Below are 23961 nucleotides of genomic sequence, written 5' to 3'. Positions count from 1 at the left end.
ATATTGACAAATACCTTATCCACCCTGTTATAGTAGCAGAATCCAATGCCAATAATCTCTCACATCACCCCCATTATAAACAATAGCAGTGCAGAATGTTATTCTGTACACTGATTAGAAGTGGTTGTAACCTATGTACTGTATGACTGAACAACTTCTTAGAACATACAGCCTCTAGTGGTTCTGAGTTGACTTATGAGACTTAGTGGCAGCAGGTTTCGTGCCTTTACTTGTAAGTTGAATGTTTGAAAGTGTGAACTTGTATTTGGGCAATACCATGGCATTTTCACCACAAGCTTTCATCCAGACTTTTCTGCTGTGGTAGTTATCATGCATACTGTACTTGAATTGATAAAATTGCATTTCTACCATTTTAAAATACTTACCAACAGGATATCTGTCCAAGAACTTACAATCTAACTAACAGTCAAGTGCCATGTTCTATGCAGCAAGGTAACCATAACTACTAGTAATGTGAAATACTGTAGTACTTAATATCATACTGTTACAGGTCCAGGCTGTCAATTAGAGAATGATACAGTGTGGGAATTGGAGTGGCCTTTTACAGCTGCAGGATCTGTGGCTGTACAAGCATGTCCTGGTTTATCTGGATCAACAGGTGAAATATGCCAACAGCATTAGCATAGCCTCAGAGTTCCAAGAGCTTAATATCAAATCTCCTCCTATTTGTTTTCTGAAGTTGTAATGGTAGTCAGTTAATGACATATCTCCATACTATAAAATAATACTATAACACAAGCCAGTACAAGGAATTTTAGAGAGTTTTATAATTACTGTAACAATAGCTGTAGAAGAAGAATCTATTTTAGTACACAAGGACAGTGTTTTGTAACAGCTTCATACTTGGTTTGGAGATACTTACTCAGATTTACACCAACATGTCTCGATCAGTTGGAAAATAGTATCTGTGTACAGCTTCATATGCACCCTGTAAAGTAATTCATGGAAACCATAGGAAATAGTTTCCTGCTCACTTATGAAAGCATTTGTACTTTACTACACGAAAACATGTACTGTACAGTAGGTATAACAACAGTTGTTGTAATAGTTAATAATCAGATATATACTGTACTAATTTGCAGGTCTAGCCTACAGAAGATGTTTTGATAATTCTAGTTGGGATGTGGCAATCAACGTCAGTCAGTGTCGGAATATTGAACTAGATATTTTAAGGGATATCATAAATGAAATAGAAGAGGCTGTACAAACCAGACCAGCCAATGACACTATTGATCTAACAGTGATGTTGGATGTTACTGAAGTACAAGAATTGAGTGGAGAATTAGCTTCCCTTACTGACACCACACAAACATCTCTCTTTGTTAATGACCTCAACACTACTAATGAGATCATAAGCTTGTTGAATACGTGAGTTACTATATTCTAGTAAAGTTAATCCACCTGTTGGTAAATATGAAGCAAAGATATTTTCATTAATGTTTGGGATGCAAGGGGTAAAGCAAAATTGTAAGCATTCAGCCATGAATTTGTATCCATATACTGTACTTTTAGTTAATAATTAAATTATACACCTGGAACCTTGCAAATGTACAGTAATATTGTTGTGTTTCAAATAATGCTGAACACTGAGGTGAAACTAGTAAAAATTGCTGTGGTGATATTCATCATCTGTGTTTATTGCAACCACATTATATGAAACATTCAAAATAACGTGAAGCAACATTATCATTGCGTAGCTATGCTATCAGACTGCTGTTTGTAAGCCTCTGCATGTATCCTAACCACATAAGGTTGCTTGAGACTGCTTTATCCAGGTAATATGTCAAACCTATCATAACAACTTCTGACCCTTGCAAACAATTCACCCTGACAAAAGACAGTGGTATATGTAGGGTGGGTAATAACTTGGTTATCAAGACACACAATAGTGTGTCGTGCTGCCCAAGAAGCTGGAGCGCCACACCATGGGTATATTGACAGGAAGAAAGAAAACGTCATTTTCACACTTTTGTATCTCGGTGATCCCTTATCCGATTGAAACCAAATTTGCTACAGAGTTGCCCGCCAGCCAGGGGAGTCTACATACCAAATTTGAAGGAAATTGCTTCAGCCATTTCTGAGATACGAGCTGCCAAGGTTTCGATTTTTTTCTTCGTTTTTTTTTTTCTTCTTCGTGTTTTCGCACACTTGCAAAAATTGCTATAAAACGCGAACGCGTGTTCCGATCGCCTTGAAATTTGACACACAGAACGGGAGTCCAAAGGTGAATCCTAGCATCAAATTTGGTGCAAATCCGATGAATGGTTCAGGAGTTATGACCAATTATTCGCGTAAAACAAGATCGATTTGTTGTCACGCCTACAGGGTAAACCGCTTCATGGAATGAGTTGAAAATTGCTATGTAGATGGAGTAACCATCATAGGAGTGCCTTTTGGTGGTTTGAAAGGAATCGACATAAAGACCACGGAGATATGACACAAAACCCAACCTGTGTCACAATTACGCGATCGATTTTTATGAATAAAAAAGTATTAGTTTTTACGGCAAACCGCTTAGAGCAATGAGCTGAAAATCGGTGTATAGCTGGAATAATCTTCATAGAAAGTCCTTGCAGCAGTACAGGAGAATCAGATTACAAACCACTGAGTTATGATTCGAAAGCCAACTCCGTGTAGCAAATGCGAGATCGAGATACTCTAATAGTAGGCATTCCAGTATCCAAGATTTTTTAATAAAAAAATTCTCCGTATATTCCTCAATAGAACCCTGGCACAAAATAACAACTCGTATTTAACTTGGGATTGCTCCATCGTCCAAGCTTCAATGAGGATGAAAATCACTGTGGGGTTTGTCCACACGCTGATCATCATGAAAATCTTAGTTTTATCATGCGCGTTACATATAAGTAAGTTTTGTGTTGTTTTGTAATCTTTTCAAGCCTTATAATGTATGTAGAACACTTTAAAACTTTAAAAAACGTACTGTCGGGTGGAAGGTAGTCACTGATGCTTACTTTAAAGTGCGTAGTTACTTCACTCGGGTTAGCGATTTTCAGCTCCAGAGCAATTTTCTGATGGCTGTGTCATCAGCTCAAAGTATAAACCACTTCAAAGTCGGCATAACAATACCATAATTGAAACCACAACTCCACCATAGGTATTGTTGCATCATTGCGGCACCTCCACTTTAGTTGTTTACCTTTATAAGTTGTTAACTTGATGTTTTTACTTACCTGACATAGCCTCTTGCCTATAGGTATACACCATTGTATTGAGAAGTGTGCAATAGGTGAAACATATTTGCTCACCACAAAGTATACAAAGATAGCTGAGATCTGATACAATCTGAAGTTACTCTCATTACATGTACAAACTTGCAGATTGAAGCAACTGCAGTTTCAAGATGGTCCAGATTGCTAGATGGCTTCCTGATTCAATTGTGCCATTTTTCCCTTTAAAATGTATGGGGAGCCCCAGAGAAAATATGTACCTTTTTTCAGTTTTTAAGCACTGTGCATGCCAAAGTAGCAAATTCCAACCCAGCAAACTATATATTTCTGAGATCGGCAATCAATACTCTATCTATTGAGCATATAAAAAGCCCATTTTTCCAAAATTTAAAAATCGGGCTGGAATGCCTACTAATAGAACAGTCACCCTAATAGAGCATTCAGCTAATTTATTTACTCCATTATAGAATTCTATCACATTACAAGTTATTCTGTAGGGAGTTCAGCTGCAAACAGTTAATCTTATAGACAGTTCAACAAGAAGCAAGTTACCCTATAGAGAGTTCAGCTACAAATATATTGCTGTAGTGATTCAGAACATTACAAGTCACACTGAAGAGAGTTCAGCTATAAACAAGTCATGCACCCTACAGAGAGTTCAGCTACAAACAATTTACTCTGTAGAAGTTCTGCTACAAACAAGTTTTCATTCAGAGAGTTTAACAACCAATATCTACCATGTAAAGACTTCAGCTAGACTAACAAGTTACTCTGTAGAGAGATCAGCTAGAAATAAGAGAGAGTTCAGCTAGAAAATGTCACCTTGTAGAGAGTTCAGATATGAACAAATCACACTGTAGAGAGATCAGATAGAAGAAGCCACCTTGTAGAGGGTTCAGCTGTGAAGTGATCACCCTAGAGAGAGTTCAGCTAGAAAAAAATCACCCTGTAGAGAGTTCAGCTACAAAGAAACCATCCTGTAGAGAGTTCAGCTACAAACAAATCATCCTGCAGAGAGTTTGGCTACAAAAAATCACCCTGTAGAGTATTTAGCTACAAACAAATCACCTTGTAGAGTGTACAACTAAACACAAGTCACCCAGTAGAGAGATCAGCTACAAGAAGTTACATTGTAGAGAGATCAGCTACAAGAAAGTACCTTGCAGAGAGTTCAGCTACAAAGAAACTATCCTATAGAAAGTTTAGCTATAAACAAATCACTCTGTAGAGATATCAGCTAGATACAAGTTACCTTATAAGGATCAGTTACAAACAAATCACCCTGTAGAAATATGTGTTGGAAACAAATCACCATGTAGAGAGTTCAGCTAGAAACAAGTCACTCTGAAAAGAGTTCAGCTACAGTTCAGTTATGTATGAGAAGTAACCTTATTACCTACAGTATGGTTATCTTTTATTGTTAAATATACAAATATTTTTAATCAGACAAAAAGCTGTACACAACATTTCTTCCTTTGCTCCACAATTCCTGCAGAAAAAAAAACAAGTTAGAAGGAAGCCCTAAAGCCGGCCATAGGCCAGCTTTGGGGTATACAAATACAAAAAGAAGTGAAATGCACAAAATTCACCTGAATTGTCGTAATTAAAATTTTTGCCAATAACCTACCATCACAGCCATTTCTTGGCCGCCACCTTGGATTTCACATCTTTTTTCACTGTAGTCTTTTTGAGGGCCGCACTCTTTTTGTACAGCTTGGCTGTTTTGGATTAGATTATTGTAACACCATGATATGAATGAAATGATACTGTACATATGTACATATGCAAATTTCAGTTAAAATGATGTCAATATTATGGCAGAATTTACATATCCTTAATACAGTGTATATACAGATAATTACCAGTTATGTCCTAAAAGATTAGTTATACAGTATGAACTGCTTCTGGACAATGAAGCTGCAAATCAGCCATGAAAATAGACTATTATATACAGTGAACTAATTTTAGTAAAAATGACACAGTTGTGAATTACAGTAGATAACTGAATTATTAAATTGCATACCATAGGTATAATACCATGATCCTTGGTCATAGTTTATTTAAATATTAAATTTTCGATTCCACTCAGTTGCAGGTGCAAGAGTGGGTGGCTTTGTACAGCTAACCAAATGTTCTATATAGATTTTACTACAGTACGTACATTGCATGGAGAAACCATAGGCCTATAAATCCAAACCCAAGGCCATACCAAACTAACCATGTTTCATAGACTATTTCCTTCTACTAGTGGCCCAGCAGGTTGAAAAATGAATTAAAATGTGGCTGTGTGTGACTGTTTTATTAGAGTACACATGACTGATCTATCAGAGTATCTCAATCTTTACAGGTGCAGGCACTGTGACATTTATGAAATATAATGAATGTAAGCCAATGACTGCTTGTGGAGTCTACGGCTGTATTAGCACTTTTTAAAAGAGATCACATCATTTTTTCCATTTTTGAGTTGTCAAAACACTGACCCGCCTCATCAATAAAAAATAACATATGATCTAACCTTTATCCATCATTGCTTTCCATTTTTTGAAGTCTAACTAGTGTCCACACCCCATTCTGTGGATTTGTGATACTGCTGCTTTCTATACCTGTAGTGAAAAATTTAAATATGCTCTGACTTGCTACATATGTTACAAGACTTGAAGTATCAGAAAGCACTGAGAATGCTTTTCTCGATAATTTAGTGTTGTCTATTACAAAGTGAAATTGTTTATTATGTATACTGTGTTATGCCATCCATTTAGCATTATTTCAAGTGCAATTGTGAATGACATGACAGCGAATCCCTCTGACCTACAAGAAGTTATCCAAGTACGTTATTTTACACTACTACACTGTGTACATTCATTGTGTATTATAAACTTATACACTTTATTTGAGTACTTTTGTTCAGTATGTTATACAATACATAATTTTGACAGGATGTAGCTACTGCAATTAACAACGTATTGAGTGATTCTAATGAAGCAATATTTGATGAGTCAAAAAATGTAAGTTAAGGCATGATAAAGCAATCCTGAATGCATGTGCGTACATACATGATGCCATGTGTGTCTATATTGTAATACAATATACTTCTTCACAATATTGAGAGTTTACTCTTGATAATACTTGTTGCAGGAGTTAATTAATAGAAAGTGCTTGTAAATAAAACTACTTAGGTGGTATGTAGTAAAGTTGTAAGTAGTTTATACATTAATATTGTGGAGGGGGGTGTCAAACTGTGGTATACACTGTGAAAAATGAGCCCATAAAGTCCTATGGCATTGTTCAATTGACTCCGTAATTTGTGTTGATTGGTCACTAATTAGAAGTACAGTAGGTGCACTTTATGCAAACTGAGACTACTGAGTGAAAGAACAATGTATTCGAGAAAAGTATGGCACCTTGTTCAGAGTAACTGGGTACAAAGAGAAAGACACAGGCAGCTAACATGTAAAGCAAACATCACCAGGAACATTGCACAAAGTTTCTGCACGTGCACTGCACTCTGGGTCATCATGAATATCAACCCACATGTGACATCTTCATTGGAGATTTCATCAAGAGGTCACCACAATAGTTTTGCTAGCAAAACTGGATGTAGTTTCAACCATAGCAATGTGGAATCACCTGCCTTGAACTAGTAAATGTGCTATCTCTGGGCAATCAAAAGTGGTCAGGTTTAGGAGAGGAAATGAAGGTACAGTATGTGAGGTTATTTTACAGGCTCTTTTTCACAGTTAGACACACTCTCTCCCCAATTATATACTCTTGATAATAATACGTATGTTAATGTATTTCATACAGTTATATAATTGTGTGCATCACATGTACAGATACAATTACCAGCTGGTGAAGATCTGCTAAGAAATACTGAAATGTTTGCCATAGCAATTGGTGATGTGCTAATGGCTTCTGGAAGTAGTAATTCTATAACTGTTACAAGGCAAAACATTGGTATGGAATATGGATGTACATACATATGTGTACATGTATGTTACAGTATTATGTTGTGTTGTATTATAAACTAACACGGTCTGTGTCATCAGATAGTGTCCATATTGTATAGTGCATCTATATACTGTACTATATACATTATATACTATACATATGTGGGTATTGGTACATATCAACTTACAGCATGCCTATCCTGTTTTCATTTTAGCATTTAATGCTCAAATGCAACCAGTTGATCCTGACTTAATAACTTCAGTGACATTCCCTGAAGAAGGTGATACACAAATTGCAATACCTGCAGATGCCATCAGATATCAAAGAAGTGTTGAAGGTATGTTGTGCAGTACATACAACAGTATTACATGCTGTGCTATTTACATGTTCAATGTATACTATACACATTTTATATTTGCAGGTGTTGTAGTTCCAATTGTGAGCTTTGTTGCAAAGAATTTACAGTCTTACCTTTATGATCAGTTCACCAGGTGTGTGTGCCTGTACAGACATTCATACATGAACTGAGTATTTCTTTCAATGGCAATTGTTTATTAAGCTAGGCTATTATATACACATATTATTTTATTGTATACAATTAATTTTCACTTCATTTCCTGCAGAATGGTGTAATCAACATCTTATTTACTGTACGTATAGTTTAATTTATTGATTTATTGATTTTCTTATATAGTGATGAAAATGGTACAGCAGTCAACATTGTTATATCCAGTCAAATTTCTACTGGTTATATCACACTACCAGAAAATAGTTCTGTAACTCTGAAGTTTAATGAAGTATGTGATATACAATATGGTTGTGGTATCATACAAACATGTGTATGTGCATCGATTTGTCTGTGGTCGTGTACTAAAGGACAATATTCATATCAATTTTTTTTCTGCTTTAAGACTCTGAATGTCAGTAGAATTGCCAGCTCAGAGTGCATCTTTTGGGATTTTGAGTCTCAGCAAATCAGGTTAGTTTTGTCTGTACTTATGTGCATAGTTTATTTGGACAATTCAATTTGTTGTACAAACAAATCCTCAGTTTAGAAACATATCTTGAAAGTTCCAGACATAGGCAGTCAAATACCTGAAGCACTTTACTTCTTCGAGTGCAATACTTGGCTTAAGTACAAGTGCAAGTACAAAAGGTTTTAGTTATTTAGTGCTTCAAATACAAAATAAAGCACTTCAAACTATAATAATTTTGAGCACAACAACGACCCTTTCTTTTTACAAGTTTGTGAGAAATCCATTAATTTACTCACTTTTACACAGAGTAGTACATCAAAGTCTTCTTTCTTCAGCTTGTGGCAAACTAATAACAACTGCAATAGACTAATGTTTGAGTGTTAGATCACCTACAGAAATGCATTTTTCCTGAGGCAGAAATGTTTCCAAATGTAAATGTTTGAAACCATTCTCAGTCACTTTTAAATGGAGTGCTTAAATTACTTATATCCACAAGTGCTTAGGTGCTTGCTCCATGTCTGTTTGTAACTTTAATTGACCACACAACTTTCCCTCCTGTAGTTCCATACAAGCACATACATATGTAACTAGGTGGTCCACATTTCTGAGGTTGCATACAAAAAGTGGTCTTAAAATAATGCATTTTGAACAAAGCATATAAATACTCTAATAAGTCAATCACTTTAAAAAAGAAAGATGGATGTCAAGTGCACATTAATATGTGCTAGTGCACATCTTGTACTATACAATAATACACTCATAGTGTATTAGTCTGTCCTGACTCATGTGAGTACCCTAACTATTATACCATTATGATTGTAAAAGTGTAGCAGTACAATATATACGTAATGTCTTGAACCATGTTTGAATGTACTATACACACTTAAGTATATTCTGGTATTTGAATATGCTAATGACAATACAAATGTGATGTTCCTATATAAACAGCAACATATTCCCAGTTTCAAATTTTGTGTTTGGTTTGTATGTAGCAGTCAGACTAGTGGAAGATGGTCCAGTGAGGGCATAATACAAGATGACAGCAATAACCTGCCAATATTGTGTAGTAGTACACACTTGACCAGCTTCTCTGTACTGATCAATGAGGCAACTGAACAGGCAGTATGTGATCATAACTGTTAGCTGAACAATAAATAATGTTTGTATTGTGTACACAGGAAACTCCAAGTCTTCATGTCATTATCTACATCTGTTGTGCTATATCATTGTTCTTACTAGTGTTAACTGTTGGGGCTAGTGTGTTTGCAAGGTAATGTTGCATGTCTAAAATCTTGTACACGTGCTGTATGATTTTGTACATAGAGTATTTATGCAGTATGTCATTTGTGTATCATTTACTGTAATATCCAATAATATACGGTATGTGTGTACAAGCAAAGATTCAAATGTATCTACATGCGTACCTTATAATTTATGCACTTAATATGCAACAGACAGTTGTATTCTTATTAAAGCACTGTATTTGCATTCATCTCTTGTAGAAAAGTGACCTTCAAGGAGCTACTGTACTTTGTTTACTTCAACTTAACTGTTGCTATTCTTATTGAAAAGATTGTGTTGCTCAGTGGGGTAGAAACTGCTAGAGACAACACTGTGAGTACAAAGCTAAACTGTATTGTATGTGGTGCTGAAATTGTGGTACACACGTTATATTTTACCTACAGTAATATCACACACACACACGCACACTCACACACACACACCACACACACACACACACACACACACACACACACACACACACACACACACACACACACACACACACACACACACACACACACACACACACACACACACACATTTATGTTTTAAAGCCAGGTGTAACACGATAAATATGACCAGGTTTTACAAATCTAATCCAAATCACACATCAGCCAAAAACAAACTAAAATTTCCAGTGGATAGCTACACTACCATATTAATAGTTTAACCATCAAACTGGTTTCAAGAGATTCTTTTCTGGGTGTGGCGAGCTGGATTGACAGTTCTGGCCTTGTAAAGGACCTGGGTAGGCAAGAATCAGAGGTGTAACAGGTAGATGGCCTAATATGGTTGATGTTTGATTTTGATGCATATCAGCCACTGAGAAGCCAGCACAGCCACTGAGAAGCCAGCACAGCCACTGAGAAGCCAGCACAGCCACTGAGAAGCCATCACAGCCCTGTATTCTCATGTCTGTACTCCTATCATGGTCTGCCTCCATTTTGCAGTCTATCTCTTACCCACCCACAACCCTTTACCCTCCGCCACTGGTGATACTACTTCGCTCATCCCACTTCTCAGATTTTCTATCTTATTTGATTTGAAACTCTACAAGCAGCTAAAAGTACTGGAAGTGGCCTGATTAATGCATCTCTTGTTTAAAATTCATACGTATAGTGCATACTTGGTATCCTTAGCAAGTTATACTGACTTGAAGTCTTTAAAACCATTTGTCTCAAACCTTTTATGTAAATGTGCGATTTGGATTATTTTTACCAAAATCCAGTCACAGATTTTAGTTTGATTTTACCCCAAGTCTAATTTGGATTAGTTTTGTATAATTTTGTCACATTAATGAAATTACATACGTGTAGTAACTGCTGTATACTTTTATATACAGGATGGCTGTATTGTAGTGACCACTCTACTACACTACTTCTCAATGTCTATCTTCAGTTGGGCAATGTGTGTAGGAATCACCATCCTTGTGCAACTTGTCACCTCACAAACATACAAAGGGATACTTCAAAATCTGATTTTGTATCTCATTATTGGCTGGGGTACGTATATACAGTCACAATATACATACAAAAGCCATTAGGTACATACAGTATGTTACCATTGTAACTAGGAAAAATTATGGCAACAAAAAATGTTATTACAAAGGGCACTCCAACCATTGACCTCCTGAAAAGCACAGTTCTTAACCACTGTACCACTGGTGGCTAGCATGTTCTTCTTATTTTTGCCATATTTAAATGTCACAAATGTAAATCACCATATATCATACATAACCCATACCTTAACCCTAACCTAATGTTTTAAAATGTTATCATGATCCTACTCACACTTCTTCCTAATCCTATGGGCCTATTTCCTAATCCTAAGGGCACTTATCCTAATCTTAAGGGTGCTTATCCTAATCCTAAGGGCGCTGTTCCTAATACTAAGGGTGCTGTTCCTAATCCTATGGACGCTGTTCCTAGGGGCACTGTTCCTAATCCTAGGGGCAGTTTTCTAACTCTAGGAATGCTGTTACTAATCCTAGGAACACAGTAAGAGCAAGAGTAAGAGTAAAATTACACGAAATCACGATAAAAAGCAAAATGGTAACATACTGTACATAATGGCTAGTAACAAATACAGTTTGTATACACAGATAGAATCCACATTAAAATTTCAATAGTGAAAAACTCCCATACATAATGTAGACGAATTTGAACAGTGAAACAGCATGTTAAAATTTCAATGATACACTGTGTAATTCAACACACCATCTTGTATTTAGCACATTCAATGTAAAAATAAAATACTGCGCATGCAAAGGCCAGACATGCCAGACATGCAGTGCATGTTCAGTTTTCACATACTTAATATTATTGTGAGGCGTATGGTCCACTGAGTTATTCTAGTGTAAGTATCTTCTTGAACTAAGCATCAATCAAGTCTAACAAGTTTGTACCATGCATTTGGTATAAAATAACACATCTTATATTTGACCATGTTTACAGTACTAACAATTAAGATAAATACAGTATGAGTACAATGAAGTTATGTTTGCGTGTAATGATTATATAATTTTGTTATAGGTTTGCCAGCTGTAATAGCTGTTGTGGCAGCTGTAATATCACATGATGACTATGGAATATCTTATAATAGGGAAAGGAGAATGTAAGTACACACATATCTATACACCAACACTTGTGTGGAACAGTAAGATAATGCTAGCATCATGGTAGCATGCAAATGTACAGGGCCATACCATTTTTTCACAGCTTAGCTGTTTTTTTGGTATAGAAATATATACATCAATATTATTGTACTGTATGTACATTCAGTGCAATATACTGTACAGTGTAGAGGAAAAGTGCCAGGGCTATTCTTGTATTGTGTTTGCAAACTTATTTGTGTACGTACATGGTTTTGTCTCCTCAGTTGCTGGATTGAAAATGATTCAGCAGTTATTTGGGCGTACCTTGGTCCTGTCATTTTGATGCTATTGGTTAGCGGTAATATTCTAATACTAGATTTGTGTTGCTACAATCTTCCATGTATGTGTCAAACAGATCACCTATACTGTGTTAAGCGCTTCTTGGTACAAGATGTGCAGGAGTACAATCGACACTGTGAAAACTAGTGATGCTCGGTATGTATATGTATATGAATTGTACTGTAGTAACTACAGTAAGTAATGGACAGTATATATTCATGATACACCCATGCAGTGTATACACTCTACTTAATGATTCAAGCAACAGTAGTTTATATAATATTTTGCACATTATGGGCAGCATAATAAGATAGGGTACAGTACTGCAGGGGCGTAGGCAGGATTTCCAAAAGGGGGGTTCTGCCCTAAGTATAGAATCTCCACAGCGGGGGTCTGGGGCCGTGTACACGTGTAAACATGTGTATTCTAGTCCATTCGCAATAGCGAGTAGAGGCAGGGGCGGATCCAGAGTTTGGAAAGAGGGGGGCACCTTTCTGAAAAACAGTTGAAGACCAAAAAAACTTGCTGAAAACCAGTTGAAGACCAAAAAAAAAAAAAAAAAAAAGGTCACGACAATAATAGCTAGTTATCCTTACCAACTATATCACATCTGTTATGTAAAATAAAATCCTATTTATAGCTTCATAGGTAAGCTACACTGCCTCATGAACATTGTGACTGCTTTATTAGAGTAATTGACTGCTCTATTAGAGTATCTCTTAACTCTGAAAAGGGGGTTCGTCCGAACCCTTTGAACCCCCCCTGGCTACGCCCCTGTACTGCATGTCAATTCCATAATGAGCTCTGATTGCCGCTATTATTATATGAAGCCACAACCTTGCCCTACTCACCTCAATCAAACCACAGTTATTGTTTAGATCTATATGGTGGTTATTTGAGTAGGTTGGATGACAAACTTATAAGTATCTGCAGTATTATACTGTAAGCATACATGCACTGTATGTGTGTCCATCGAAATCTATAATATGCATATTGAATATTGCAATTCAATAAAACTGAAAGTAGCACTAGGGTCATTCCATAAATAGTATACTTTTTGTTACACAGAATGTTTTTGTGGACCTCTACCGTGTATCTACCATTGGCACAAGCCAGTTGGATTGTAGGATATGTGTTTACACTCAATGATATTAATTCAACTGGTTTATCATGGATTTTTGCTATTCTCTGTGCACTCCAGGTATGTACTAATTATTTCACAATTTTGTATGTAGATATGTACACATGTACATCTAGTGTTTGTCCAAAAATATCAGTAACTAGCAATTATTTGGTACACTTATAGGCGGTGGCTTTACAATTCATAATTTTCCTTCAAGCCATTACATGGTTGTCTTCACAATAAAATCTCCTTTTATCCCCTCAGTGAAAAAGATCCTGTGCTATTATAAATACTGTATATAAATGTGATCTGCTCAGCAAAAACTGGCTGTTTCACAAAATTCTATTTTGCAGTAGAAATAAACTGGGTAAAACTACATAAAAATTTTCCGCAAGTTTTAATCGCATTGGTATGCACTGAAACAAACTCAAATCAATAAAACCTACACACCACTTGATTTATCATTTCATGAGCAATAAAAAAACTGTTCATACAGTGTACAACTCATGAGCTGTGGGCAATTATTTACGTTGCAGTAGAAATAAAATTTATAGTCGTCGTTTCAGGGAATGGCCTTCTTTTTTGCCCACATGGAGACATACAGAGAAAACACTATGCCTTAATCCATTTGCCAGTTCATGATGAACAGACTGAGCCAAACCCTGTCTTCGTGGCTTGTTTCAGTTGTAAGTTATGAATGATTAAATAAGTGCCTGTGATTTATTTGCCATACTGTTGCTAGAATTTACTGTTCCAACTGTTTAGTGCTGTAACTCCAAGACAATCCATCACAAAAGGCTGAAACTTTGACTGTCCACTCCTTTGTTGCTATAGATAACAGAGAAACAATAAATTGGAATCTGAGGAATATGTGAAAACAATCAGTTTTCACTCAGCGGGTCACAAATGAAGAGATGATTACCTATCAGTCCATCTAACTGTTTTATTAGTGCATGATTGTATTGTTATCTGCACAGATTATCACTCACACTGTAATATGGCCATTGCTAATGATAACACATAACTGTGTACAGTATATTGTGTGATGTTGTGGTGACAATTGATCAGCCAATACTACACTTCCATTATTTGCATATATAGTATATACTGTACGTGCATATATAATAATACGGGTTGCTACATACAATATCTCTTTGTTTTCACAGGGCTTAGCAGCACTGTTTTTCTACATTTATAGACACAGAATGGTACGTACATATGTGTGTGGTTTTCTGTATTACACAGATTTCATAAATGCTTGTACACCATACTTTACTGTATGTTATGCTGCAGTGTAACTGTAATTTAACACTGTTGTGTGTGTAGCTTGACATGTTTGACCACTGTGTAAAAATTTAAATTACTGTTACTACTGTAACAGTATAATGAACTAGTGTAATTAAAAATATATTATTAGCATTTAACTGCCATCTCTTCAATGCCAAAGTAGGGATTTTCACCTATAGCTATATGTGTAGTACCATCATTCATCATGGTATCCCTTGTTTTACTACTTTTTATCACTGAAACTGTACTTCCTTTTTACAATAGTAATTTTTAATTGCACTAGTTTGTTAACTTTTTTTGTTATAGTATAGCTATAATATACATGTGTGGCTGTGACTGCTTTATTACAGTATCTCAGTCTCACTGCTTATCTCTAGTGATTTATTCAATAGATTGAGGGCATGGAAATGTCTGTTTTCTACAGCAAAACTGCAGCTGATTGTAACTAGATCATTAATGGGTGTGGTCACCATGCTCTGAGCACCTTGCTGATCGAGTAAGGGCATGGCAGCATATTCTCGTTGCTTTAAAGGTGTGGTCACGATATGAGTACAGCTACAGGTGTCTACTTCCTAGAGTGCTTCTTCAAATAGCTTTGTCGCTTCTAAATACACTGTTGAATATTAACACCTTTTATGGTTTCCTTGCATGAAGATGATGATTATAATAATTGATGATAAAAGGAAAGGAAAAATGCAGAATGCAGATACTTGTCTGAGCCAACAAAGGCACGTGCAATGTGTGAGTTTGATACTGTGGTGTGAAATGGTGGCCAACATGTGCTGCTTTGTTTGACCTCTAGCCTCATGGCTGTCGTCAGGCAGGTAGGCAGGCAGGCAGGCAGGCAGACAAACCTAAAAATTGGGTTTTGGTGACTTTAGAATTTAGTATTTAGCTTTCTGTAAGTGTTTTCTTGTTTTTAATGCTGGATTTGATTCCAGATTCACTAAGGCTCCTGTGCTTTTCCTCATGTGTGATATTTCTATGATGGTTTTAACTGCAGCATTTTAGCAGGTGCTGTTCATTTAAGGGAGAGCTCTGCTTAACTACAATACATACTGTATAGCAATGTGGACTGTATGACATCCATTGTATGAACATTAGCATATCGTGCTACTTGAAAGGTCTGTTCAGAAAGTCAAAATTAAGTTGTATTAATTATACTGGCGTAATTGTGAGCATAACAGGCTAGAAAAGCCAATAACTGTTATGACAGCATACAGTAGCTGGGACAATTTTCAAGATTTTCAGTTATGATGTGCAGTGTGCACACTCAAAGAAATAAATACTGAACACAGTTACACATTTTATTGCTGCTGCATAATATAACTGTTACTTGTCTGATTATCTCTTTTCAAAGCTTGCAGACTCATGTTGATGAGAATAATAGGCTCAATTTTCAGCTTCCTCAAGAACATTGTAAAAACATAATTATCTGAAGCCTAGTCAAAAATACTTGCAGCTGTTCACATAAAATTGTACATATAAACATGTAACAGTATAATACATCAATTCAATACTCAAGTGCAAATTTTGGCAAGACATATATTTGGCACTTAGTGTTTTAATTCCACTGATGTAAAAATTTGTGTGTCTTTTAAACAGGACACAAGACAGTGATGGTTTAACTCATTAATGAAACTGTCTTTGCAACTCCCAACTGTCTGAAGTAATCTGCCTGCAGCATAACATACAGTAATAACAGTAACGTTTATCCCCTTGTGTTCCCTTGTTAGTTTTAAGGTACACTGTATATACAATCTTGTTGTTCAACACACATGTACTGTACGTATCAAGAGTACTTACTGTATACACATGTTCAGGTGGTAGATGGATCAGCCAAGATGACAGTTGACAAAGAAGTGAGAGATATGGACTGTACAAAAACTGCTAATGACAGTAGCATACGCCAAAATTAGTAGTTAAATAAAATTAGTACCATTATGTGGTAATTGTGTAATTCATTCAGCAAAATAAAGCAACCATATCATGCTGGGAAACAGAAACACAAAATGTGGCCAAATTTGGAAATCACTAATATGGTCATACGTGAAATGATTAGAATTAAAATGTTTAGGGTGATGCCCTTCCACTATTATTGACTCTTGGTGATGATGTTGTTTATTGCAGTGTCCAGTTTTAAAAATATATTTCTTCTAAATCAAGGATTTGAGCACCATGAAGCTTGTTTTTTTTATCATTAAGATGTCAAATGCGCCCATATGGGTGATTTTCCACAATTCGGTCACATATTAATTTTTTATGGCCTTACTGTATATGCAGTTTGCATAGTATGTACTATATATGCAGTTCAGTTGTATTCTTGGTAACTATATCAAGACTCACGGTAGTGAGTCGCGCGGCCAAGAAACTACAAAGCGCACGCCCAATTAAAAGACGCGCGGCCACTACTGTGAGTTATTTACGTGTAGGGCCGGTTTTGCAATATTAGTCCTAAATTACGCAACATCTCTCAATAGATTTGTATTGCGTTACGTGATAAAAAATCTTTAGGAGTCGTTATAGTTTTCTTGCGACCTCGCTAAAATAAAAAAAGTAACCATCGCAAAATAAAAAATAGGCATATTTCACTTTATTTCTCTACCTTATGTTACAACTACTGTCACGTTATACCAGTCAACATAGTCGTGTTTGTATAGTCCATCTAGCACTGACATTATCCAATCCTGGTTTGCCTATACGCGTATTTTCTTCAATCAATCTCTAATCCCTACAATAACTTTTAAAGACACGACGTGGACACAAACTCTAATGCCTGATAAACAAGTTGTGACAGCGTGCTGAACCGTAAGTTCCCTAGGGATGGCGTTTTAAGCAGAAATCTTTTAAATTCCATTTAGTACCACACCCCATGCGAGCGTTTATAAATCGCCAGTTGTCTTATGGTTTGAAGAACAAAATCACTAGCGAAGGTGCTTTAAGCATACTCTTCAATTCTCTATTTACATGTAATTTTTAATAGATTAACCACAAAGGCCGGTAAGGTGAATACAAAAGGTAACAAGCCTTTAGGGGTTACCACCTCTATGTAGTATGTACCATGTAGCTTGTGTTGTGGCTTTCATTAAGTATTATGCACACACAAATGGTGCAACAAAATTTTGTAATGGATTGCTCGAATGTGGTTGGTGGTGTTGTGGCTCGAATGTGGTTCGTGGTTTGCCAGTGACCATGTATGAGTTGGGGTTGGTCCACACAACTTACACAATATTCAAATTTCATGATGGCCATGATAATTTCTTGCCATATGGTAAACATACAACAATGTGTAACAACGTTAATTAACATCACATCAAGACTTGACTAAAAATAGTTCCAACAATAGTGATGATTTCTTGTATGTCAGCATGACGATACTGAGACCTGTAAAAGAATAAGCAGGCACTGAAGTTAACCTTAAATTAAACACTCATGCAACTGACTTGGAACATCGGTCGCAACACCAAAAACACTTGTTTCGATATCTGATGACACAATCTAGCAGGCACTGAATTAAAAGAGAATGTACAAAAAATCAATATGCCGGGCTGTGTCAATAATAGCATGGATAATCAAAATGAACAAAAATTATATCCCAGGCTAAGTGAATGAATAACATAACTGTTGGGTAAGCATGTTAAACCAGAACATTAGGACATTAGTCAAACCAGAACATTAGGACATTAGTCAAACAAAAGTACGCTATCACAACTTGGTCATAATACAATGTTTGTACCACTGGACTTCACACTGGTTGCCCAAAAATTGTGCCATTCTGGGACAACAGCATAATATTATGAAACAAATAGTTACTACAACACAGAAGGCTTACTGTTGCACTGTCTACACTGATATACCATAATTTAAAAACATAACAGGTGGGCATTAAATACAATACACTTAATATCTGGGTACTAGGAAAAAATCACTAACATCACAACATGTAAACTGACCTGGAAATTAACACCCTTGATGCCACTACAGTCTACACTGGATACTTGTTCGAACCCATCAACACTATGCCTGATACATCTGAGTAGATTGACCTGCAAATTCACATCACTAGTATACAGTGATAATTGATAACTGCAAAAACAACAATTGCAATAATACAATTCTTCTGCACGTCAACTGACCTGAAATTCATGACACTCAATACCGAGACCTGTAAAAGAATAAGCAGGCACTGAAGTCAACCTTAAATTAAACACACATGCAAACTGACCTGGAACATCGGTCGCAACACCAAAGACATCTGTTTCGATATCTGACAAAACAATCCAGCAGGCACTGAATTAAAAAGAGAAGGTGCAAAAAATCAATATACCGGGCTGTACCAATAAAGGATGAATAATCAAAATGAACTAAAAATATATATATATCCCATATGCAGGTTAAGTGAGTAACATCTGGTGGACAGGTCCAAAAACCCTATCGCACAAACACGGTGAATCAGTGTGTGGCGATGTGACACGTTGCACAAACTTCACTCCTCGTTTCGTTAGCATTCAAGACCGGCATATATCATAAAGTCCCTCAGTATTCTTGACTCTTACTTTTTCAAGCGTTGCTCAAGCGATGTAGTTTCTCACGAGGGGCTCGAGTTTCTCAGTAAAGTCGAGCCGATTAAAGTACGCCTCACCATCCAGTTACATTCTTAAACCATTCAATTTAAAACCACGTATCATGAGTGTCCGCTTAAGGTAATTAGGGACTTTCCACGAGATTTCCCCTAAATAGATCACGTGTTAGTTGTCAATCTGGTGGATTCTGGTGGTATACATGGTTCAACAATGCGGTAAGTGTAGTATAAGCTGTCAATGAATAATTGTTTGTACACTACTAAACTAAGTTATTTTTGTGTGATAAGCATGCTTGAGGAAGGGTCTGGGGGACGAGACTAATGTTTTGACAGCAGTTGATGGACAGCAGTTGATGGACAGCAGTTGATGATGGCCAGGCAAAGAACTGCGAGAAGAACTACTATGATAGTATGATAGTAGGGAAAAATTCCCACCCCTATAGTTCTGCCTAGGGGCATTAACTAGCATTATCTACAGCTACTGCATGTATTATGTTGCTGTCTACAGCTACTGTATTATGTTGCTGATATGTACATTCAGGCCAAGAATAAAGGTGAAAGTGGTAGTAAGGCTCAATCCTATTATTCTGCTGAACAGGCAAGGGAGTCTGGGACTCTGGGGACATGTTCCCTCAGGAAAGTATAAGTACTACAACTTTTTTGTGTTAATTGCTTCATCAAGTATAAAAATTTCAGTCAAAAGGTGATGATCGAGCTCTGGTCTTATGCACTGGTTGGAGTGGTTGTATCGATACTGCACTGTGACATCCTTGAGGGGTTAGTGCTGGAATTGTCCATGGCAATACTATTCCATCTCCCCGAGTCTTGATGATTGAGTCCTTCATTCCTTTCTCTGCTGCTCCAATCCTGAAGTTGTGACCACAGTCAAAAGGTGACGATCGAGGCTCTGGTCTTGCATCTATACTGTACTGCAACACCCTTGAGGGGTTAGTACCGGCATTGTCCATCGCAATACTGTTCCATCTCCCATATACAAGTCTTGATGGTTGAGTCCTCTATTCCTTTCTTTGCTGCTCTAATCCTGAAGTTGCAACCAAAATATTAAAAAATGGTTAAATGATTATGATGATAACAATTACAAATGTATTTATAGCTGTGTAGCAACTGTGAACTAATTAGGCACTTGCAAGTTTAATTAGGTGTCTGAAGCATTTAACATGCACAGATATGAGATATATTCATCATGTGCAGGCAGTAAAGATAAATTTACTCTAATAGAACAGTCATACTACACCGTAAATTCATACTTCCGAATTTACGGTGTTATGAAACAATCATTATTATGTATGGATTTTACTGACTCTCCAAGATAATATTCTGCATTAATGTTAATTGCTCATTTCCAAAAAAATTACCTTTTAAACCAAATATAGAGTCTATCACTGACAAAAATGAGTGCTATCCACCCCAAAAACACCTTCGCTGTAAAAAAGGCGCGCCCAAGAAACTACAAGTACCTGGAACCCAATGTAAAAAACAAAAAGAAAAATCAGCTTAGCTGAAGTGAAAAGTAACTGGTAACTTAAAGAGCTGATATCTGAAGCGGCCAAGAATACAATTACTAAAGTTTAATCCATGCAAGAACACCTTGGCTATAAAACAGGTGTATACATGAAAGTAACTGGCAACTGAAATGGCTGATATCTGAAGCGGCCAAGAATGAATGGTCATATACAACTAATTCAAAAATTTAACACTGAACCTTTATAATTCAGCTGTGTTCTATATTCACTCTTGCTGCATCGTAAAGTAATTTCTTTTAACTCTAATTGGCTGGTAATTTGGCTGCCTTTTTTTGCTCTATTATACTGACTATTAAAAAAGGCGGCCAAATTACCAGCCAATTAGAGTTAAAAGAAATTACTTAACGATGCAGCAAGAGTGAATATAGAACACAGCTGAATTATAAAGGTTCAGTGTTAAATTTTTGAATTAGTTGTATATGACCATTCATTCTTGGCCGCTTCAGATATCAGCCATTTCAGTTGCCAGTTACTTTCATGTATACACCTGTTTTATAGCCAAGGTGTTCTTGCATGGATTAAACTTTAGTAATTGTATTCTTGGCCGCTTCAGATATCAGCTCTTTAAGTTACCAGTTACTTTTCACTTCAGCTAAGCTGATTTTTCTTTTTGTTTTTTACATTGGGTTCCAGTTTCTTGGGCGCGCCTTTTTTACAGCGAAGGTGTTTTTGGGGTGGATCTACATGTACAGTATGTTTGTAGCTTTAGGAATATTGTTGTTCTAATAGCCCAACTACTGTACAGTAGTAGAAGGTGCTATCTTGTACTGTAGTATCTAATAACTCCAGCTGCCTGGTAATGTTGTCTTCCAGCAGAACTGCATAGAAATAATAGTCAGCTGTTGGCCAATTTCCGACCAACTGGTGGACCAAACAATTTGTAGCCATCAATAACCTACAAAATCTTTTTTTCTTAATCCATTAAAAACCTACAAAAAATCCTCTTCCATAACTATAATTCCTTGCACTACTTCCATTCATATACTCAGTAAACATCTAGCTGAAGATTGCTTGATGGCTTTGTCACCTATATATGTACATGTATGTAATTGTGTGTTTGTAACCACTTCATAGAAATCAACAGCACTTTGTAGACATCACATGTAGAAATACTCACACCTTTATATGTGCATATACACCCATACATACATACATATGTACATACATACATACATATTATTATTGTTGTTGTGGCTGTTTATTGCAAAGGCTTCTACTGTTGAGGTCAACCCTAACTTCTCAATGCTTAAGAGGCCAGACTCTTCATTGTCAGGTATGTATACATTATGCATATAAAAGATGTATGTACACATGTATTAGAGATGCAACAATATATCGATATATCGTGTATCGTATCGCTTTAAGATAATGTCGCTGTATCGATACAAAGTCAAACCGTATCGATATATTGTGTATCATGATATATCGACATATCGTGGCTTATTAACATGGCTGACAATCAAATTATTGTACATTGTGGTTAAACTGAATAGTATGTAATACTTCTCAAAGAAAACTTAGCTCTCTTATTTCTCTTTAAAACAATAAAGCAACATTAAAAACAATATAGACCATGGCTTAGACTCCACTTTGTATTGTGAAATATATCGCTGTATCGTGATACACCAGAGGAAATATATCGATACGTCTACAAACTAGATCGTTGCAACTCTAACATGTATAATTATTATGTGTTTTACTGCTACCGTATGCATATGGCCTCATATTACTTGGAGAAAAATTTAGTAAGGTATTTTTTGCATTTTTGGTATTCCAGCCCTAATGGTACTTCCTTCCACTCCACGTCTCTAATGAAAAGTACTAGAAAGATTTAAATTGGAAAAGAAAATTAACTTAACAGATTATAATGCACATGCAAGTGTAACTCAGCTATAGCAAGTTTTAACTGTTGACACAGAATAAGTAAGAAGACTCCTTAGGTTGAATATTTGACCAGAATCATCTCTCAATTAAGAGTTTGTGATTATAATGACTTTTGACTGTACCTATCAATATTGCTACCATATTTACTACAATAACAGGTGCATGCCTGAAGCACTGACTATAATGCTAGTACAACAGCCTGAATTAACCAACAAAATACTGTAGTGCTTTCCTTTATGTGCATAAAGAAGGAGGTCATTTTAATAAAGAAACAATGACGGTAAACTTAATTCTACCACATACAAAATAAGCACCCATAACTCATGTGCCCTTTACTGTCTCAATTAAAGACAAAGATTTTTGTAGTCTCCATGAACAGACAAATTTTTTGGTTTAGTTGTTTACCAAAGCAATTAAAATATGCATAAAATTTGTATCATACAGTATGATAGTAATTGTATAGGAGTAGGCATGGCCCACAAAATAATATCACCCAAAAACCAGCTTCAATTTTCCGTTATGACGATGAGGCAGTATTGGTGAGGTAAAACTAAGCCCAAACAAGCTTTCAGATCGACCCAAAATGCTTTCAACAAGTTGCTACGGAATTTTAAATTTTTTTTATTCAACGGAATTTTCTACTGACTGAGTAACTGACTGACTGATGCCTTCAGACAAGTCTAACTCGATAACGGCTAAGGCTACGGGCTTGATTTTTTCACAGTTCAACATTGCTTCAGCCCAACAGGTGCCTTTGGCATACCGCAGTACGTACAATGCATTTTTCATGGATTTAACAGTGTCCTCCTTTGTGTCCCATTCATCTCTACTGACAGGGAAAGGTGTCAATTTTGTGTGAGCACGTGATGGCTTCCCTTCAAAACAGAAATTGTCCATATGTTTCATCATGGCTATTTTGATTGCAGAGGTGCTTTTCAAACAGTTCTTGATTCGTACTGCTGTGTAACGGGTTGAACATAGCCTACAGTGAAGCATAATGGATCCTTCACTTTTCAGATGATAATTAATATGATTGGGGCATGCGGCACTATTTCTTTCTTTGGTATGTGTGGATTGTAGAGGTGCTTTTCGAACAGTTCTTGATTCGAAATGCTGTGTAACGGGTTTAACATAGCTGACAACGAAGCGTAATGGATACTTCACTTTTCGGATGATAATTAATATAAT

At 36.3% G+C, this 23961-nt stretch overlaps 2 protein-coding genes across 2 annotated transcripts in view; one reads left to right on the top strand and one right to left on the bottom strand.

Moving 5' to 3' along the window:
• The window catches only part of LOC136263829 (uncharacterized), a 99503-nt gene that overhangs the window by 74290 nt on the left and 1252 nt on the right, over positions 1-23961 (top strand). Inside the window, exons 24-44 of the mRNA XM_066058454.1 lie at positions 393-453; positions 512-619; positions 1104-1389; positions 5972-6038; positions 6149-6217; positions 7046-7166; positions 7375-7497; positions 7582-7651; positions 7855-7957; positions 8072-8139; positions 9130-9259; positions 9316-9407; positions 9640-9751; positions 10764-10923; positions 11953-12034; positions 12299-12365; positions 12430-12509; positions 13422-13554; positions 14643-14684; positions 16587-16625; positions 22099-22162. Coding sequence (XP_065914526.1) covers positions 393-453; positions 512-619; positions 1104-1389; positions 5972-6038; positions 6149-6217; positions 7046-7166; positions 7375-7497; positions 7582-7651; positions 7855-7957; positions 8072-8139; positions 9130-9259; positions 9316-9407; positions 9640-9751; positions 10764-10923; positions 11953-12034; positions 12299-12365; positions 12430-12509; positions 13422-13554; positions 14643-14684; positions 16587-16625; positions 22099-22162 — 2077 coding nt within the window. The remainder of the gene's footprint in view (positions 1-392; positions 454-511; positions 620-1103; positions 1390-5971; positions 6039-6148; positions 6218-7045; positions 7167-7374; positions 7498-7581; positions 7652-7854; positions 7958-8071; positions 8140-9129; positions 9260-9315; positions 9408-9639; positions 9752-10763; positions 10924-11952; positions 12035-12298; positions 12366-12429; positions 12510-13421; positions 13555-14642; positions 14685-16586; positions 16626-22098; positions 22163-23961) is intronic.
• LOC136263836 (uncharacterized) lies at positions 17995-19064 on the bottom strand. Its single transcript, XM_066058465.1, has 5 exons — positions 18989-19064; positions 18900-18928; positions 18717-18849; positions 18207-18271; positions 17995-18147 (listed from the first exon to the last, which is right to left on the bottom strand). The coding sequence occupies exons 1-5, from the start codon at positions 19016-19018 to the stop codon at positions 18072-18074; spliced, it is 333 nt and encodes a 110-aa protein (XP_065914537.1). The 5' UTR covers positions 19019-19064; the 3' UTR covers positions 17995-18071.

This window comes from Dysidea avara, chromosome 1, assembly GCF_963678975.1.
Source record: "Dysidea avara chromosome 1, odDysAvar1.4, whole genome shotgun sequence".
Lineage (NCBI taxonomy): Eukaryota > Metazoa > Porifera > Demospongiae > Dictyoceratida > Dysideidae > Dysidea > Dysidea avara.
The sequence above is the reverse complement of the archived record's forward strand: the minus strand, read 5'-3'. Positions and strand labels throughout refer to the sequence as shown.

Bases quoted from the DNA above. Each gene is read 5' to 3' on its own strand.
- LOC136263836 (XM_066058465.1), bottom strand. From the start codon at position 19,018: ATGTCTTTGGTGTTGCGACCGATGTTCCAG. The intron at 18,929-18,988 runs GTCAGTTTGCAT...ATTCTTTTACAG, and splicing joins TGTTGCGACCGATGTTCCAG to GTCTCGGTATTGAGTGTCAT. The intron at 18,850-18,899 runs GTCAGTTGACGT...TTGTTTTTGCAG, and splicing joins TTGAGTGTCATGAATTTCAG to TTATCAATTATCACTGTATA.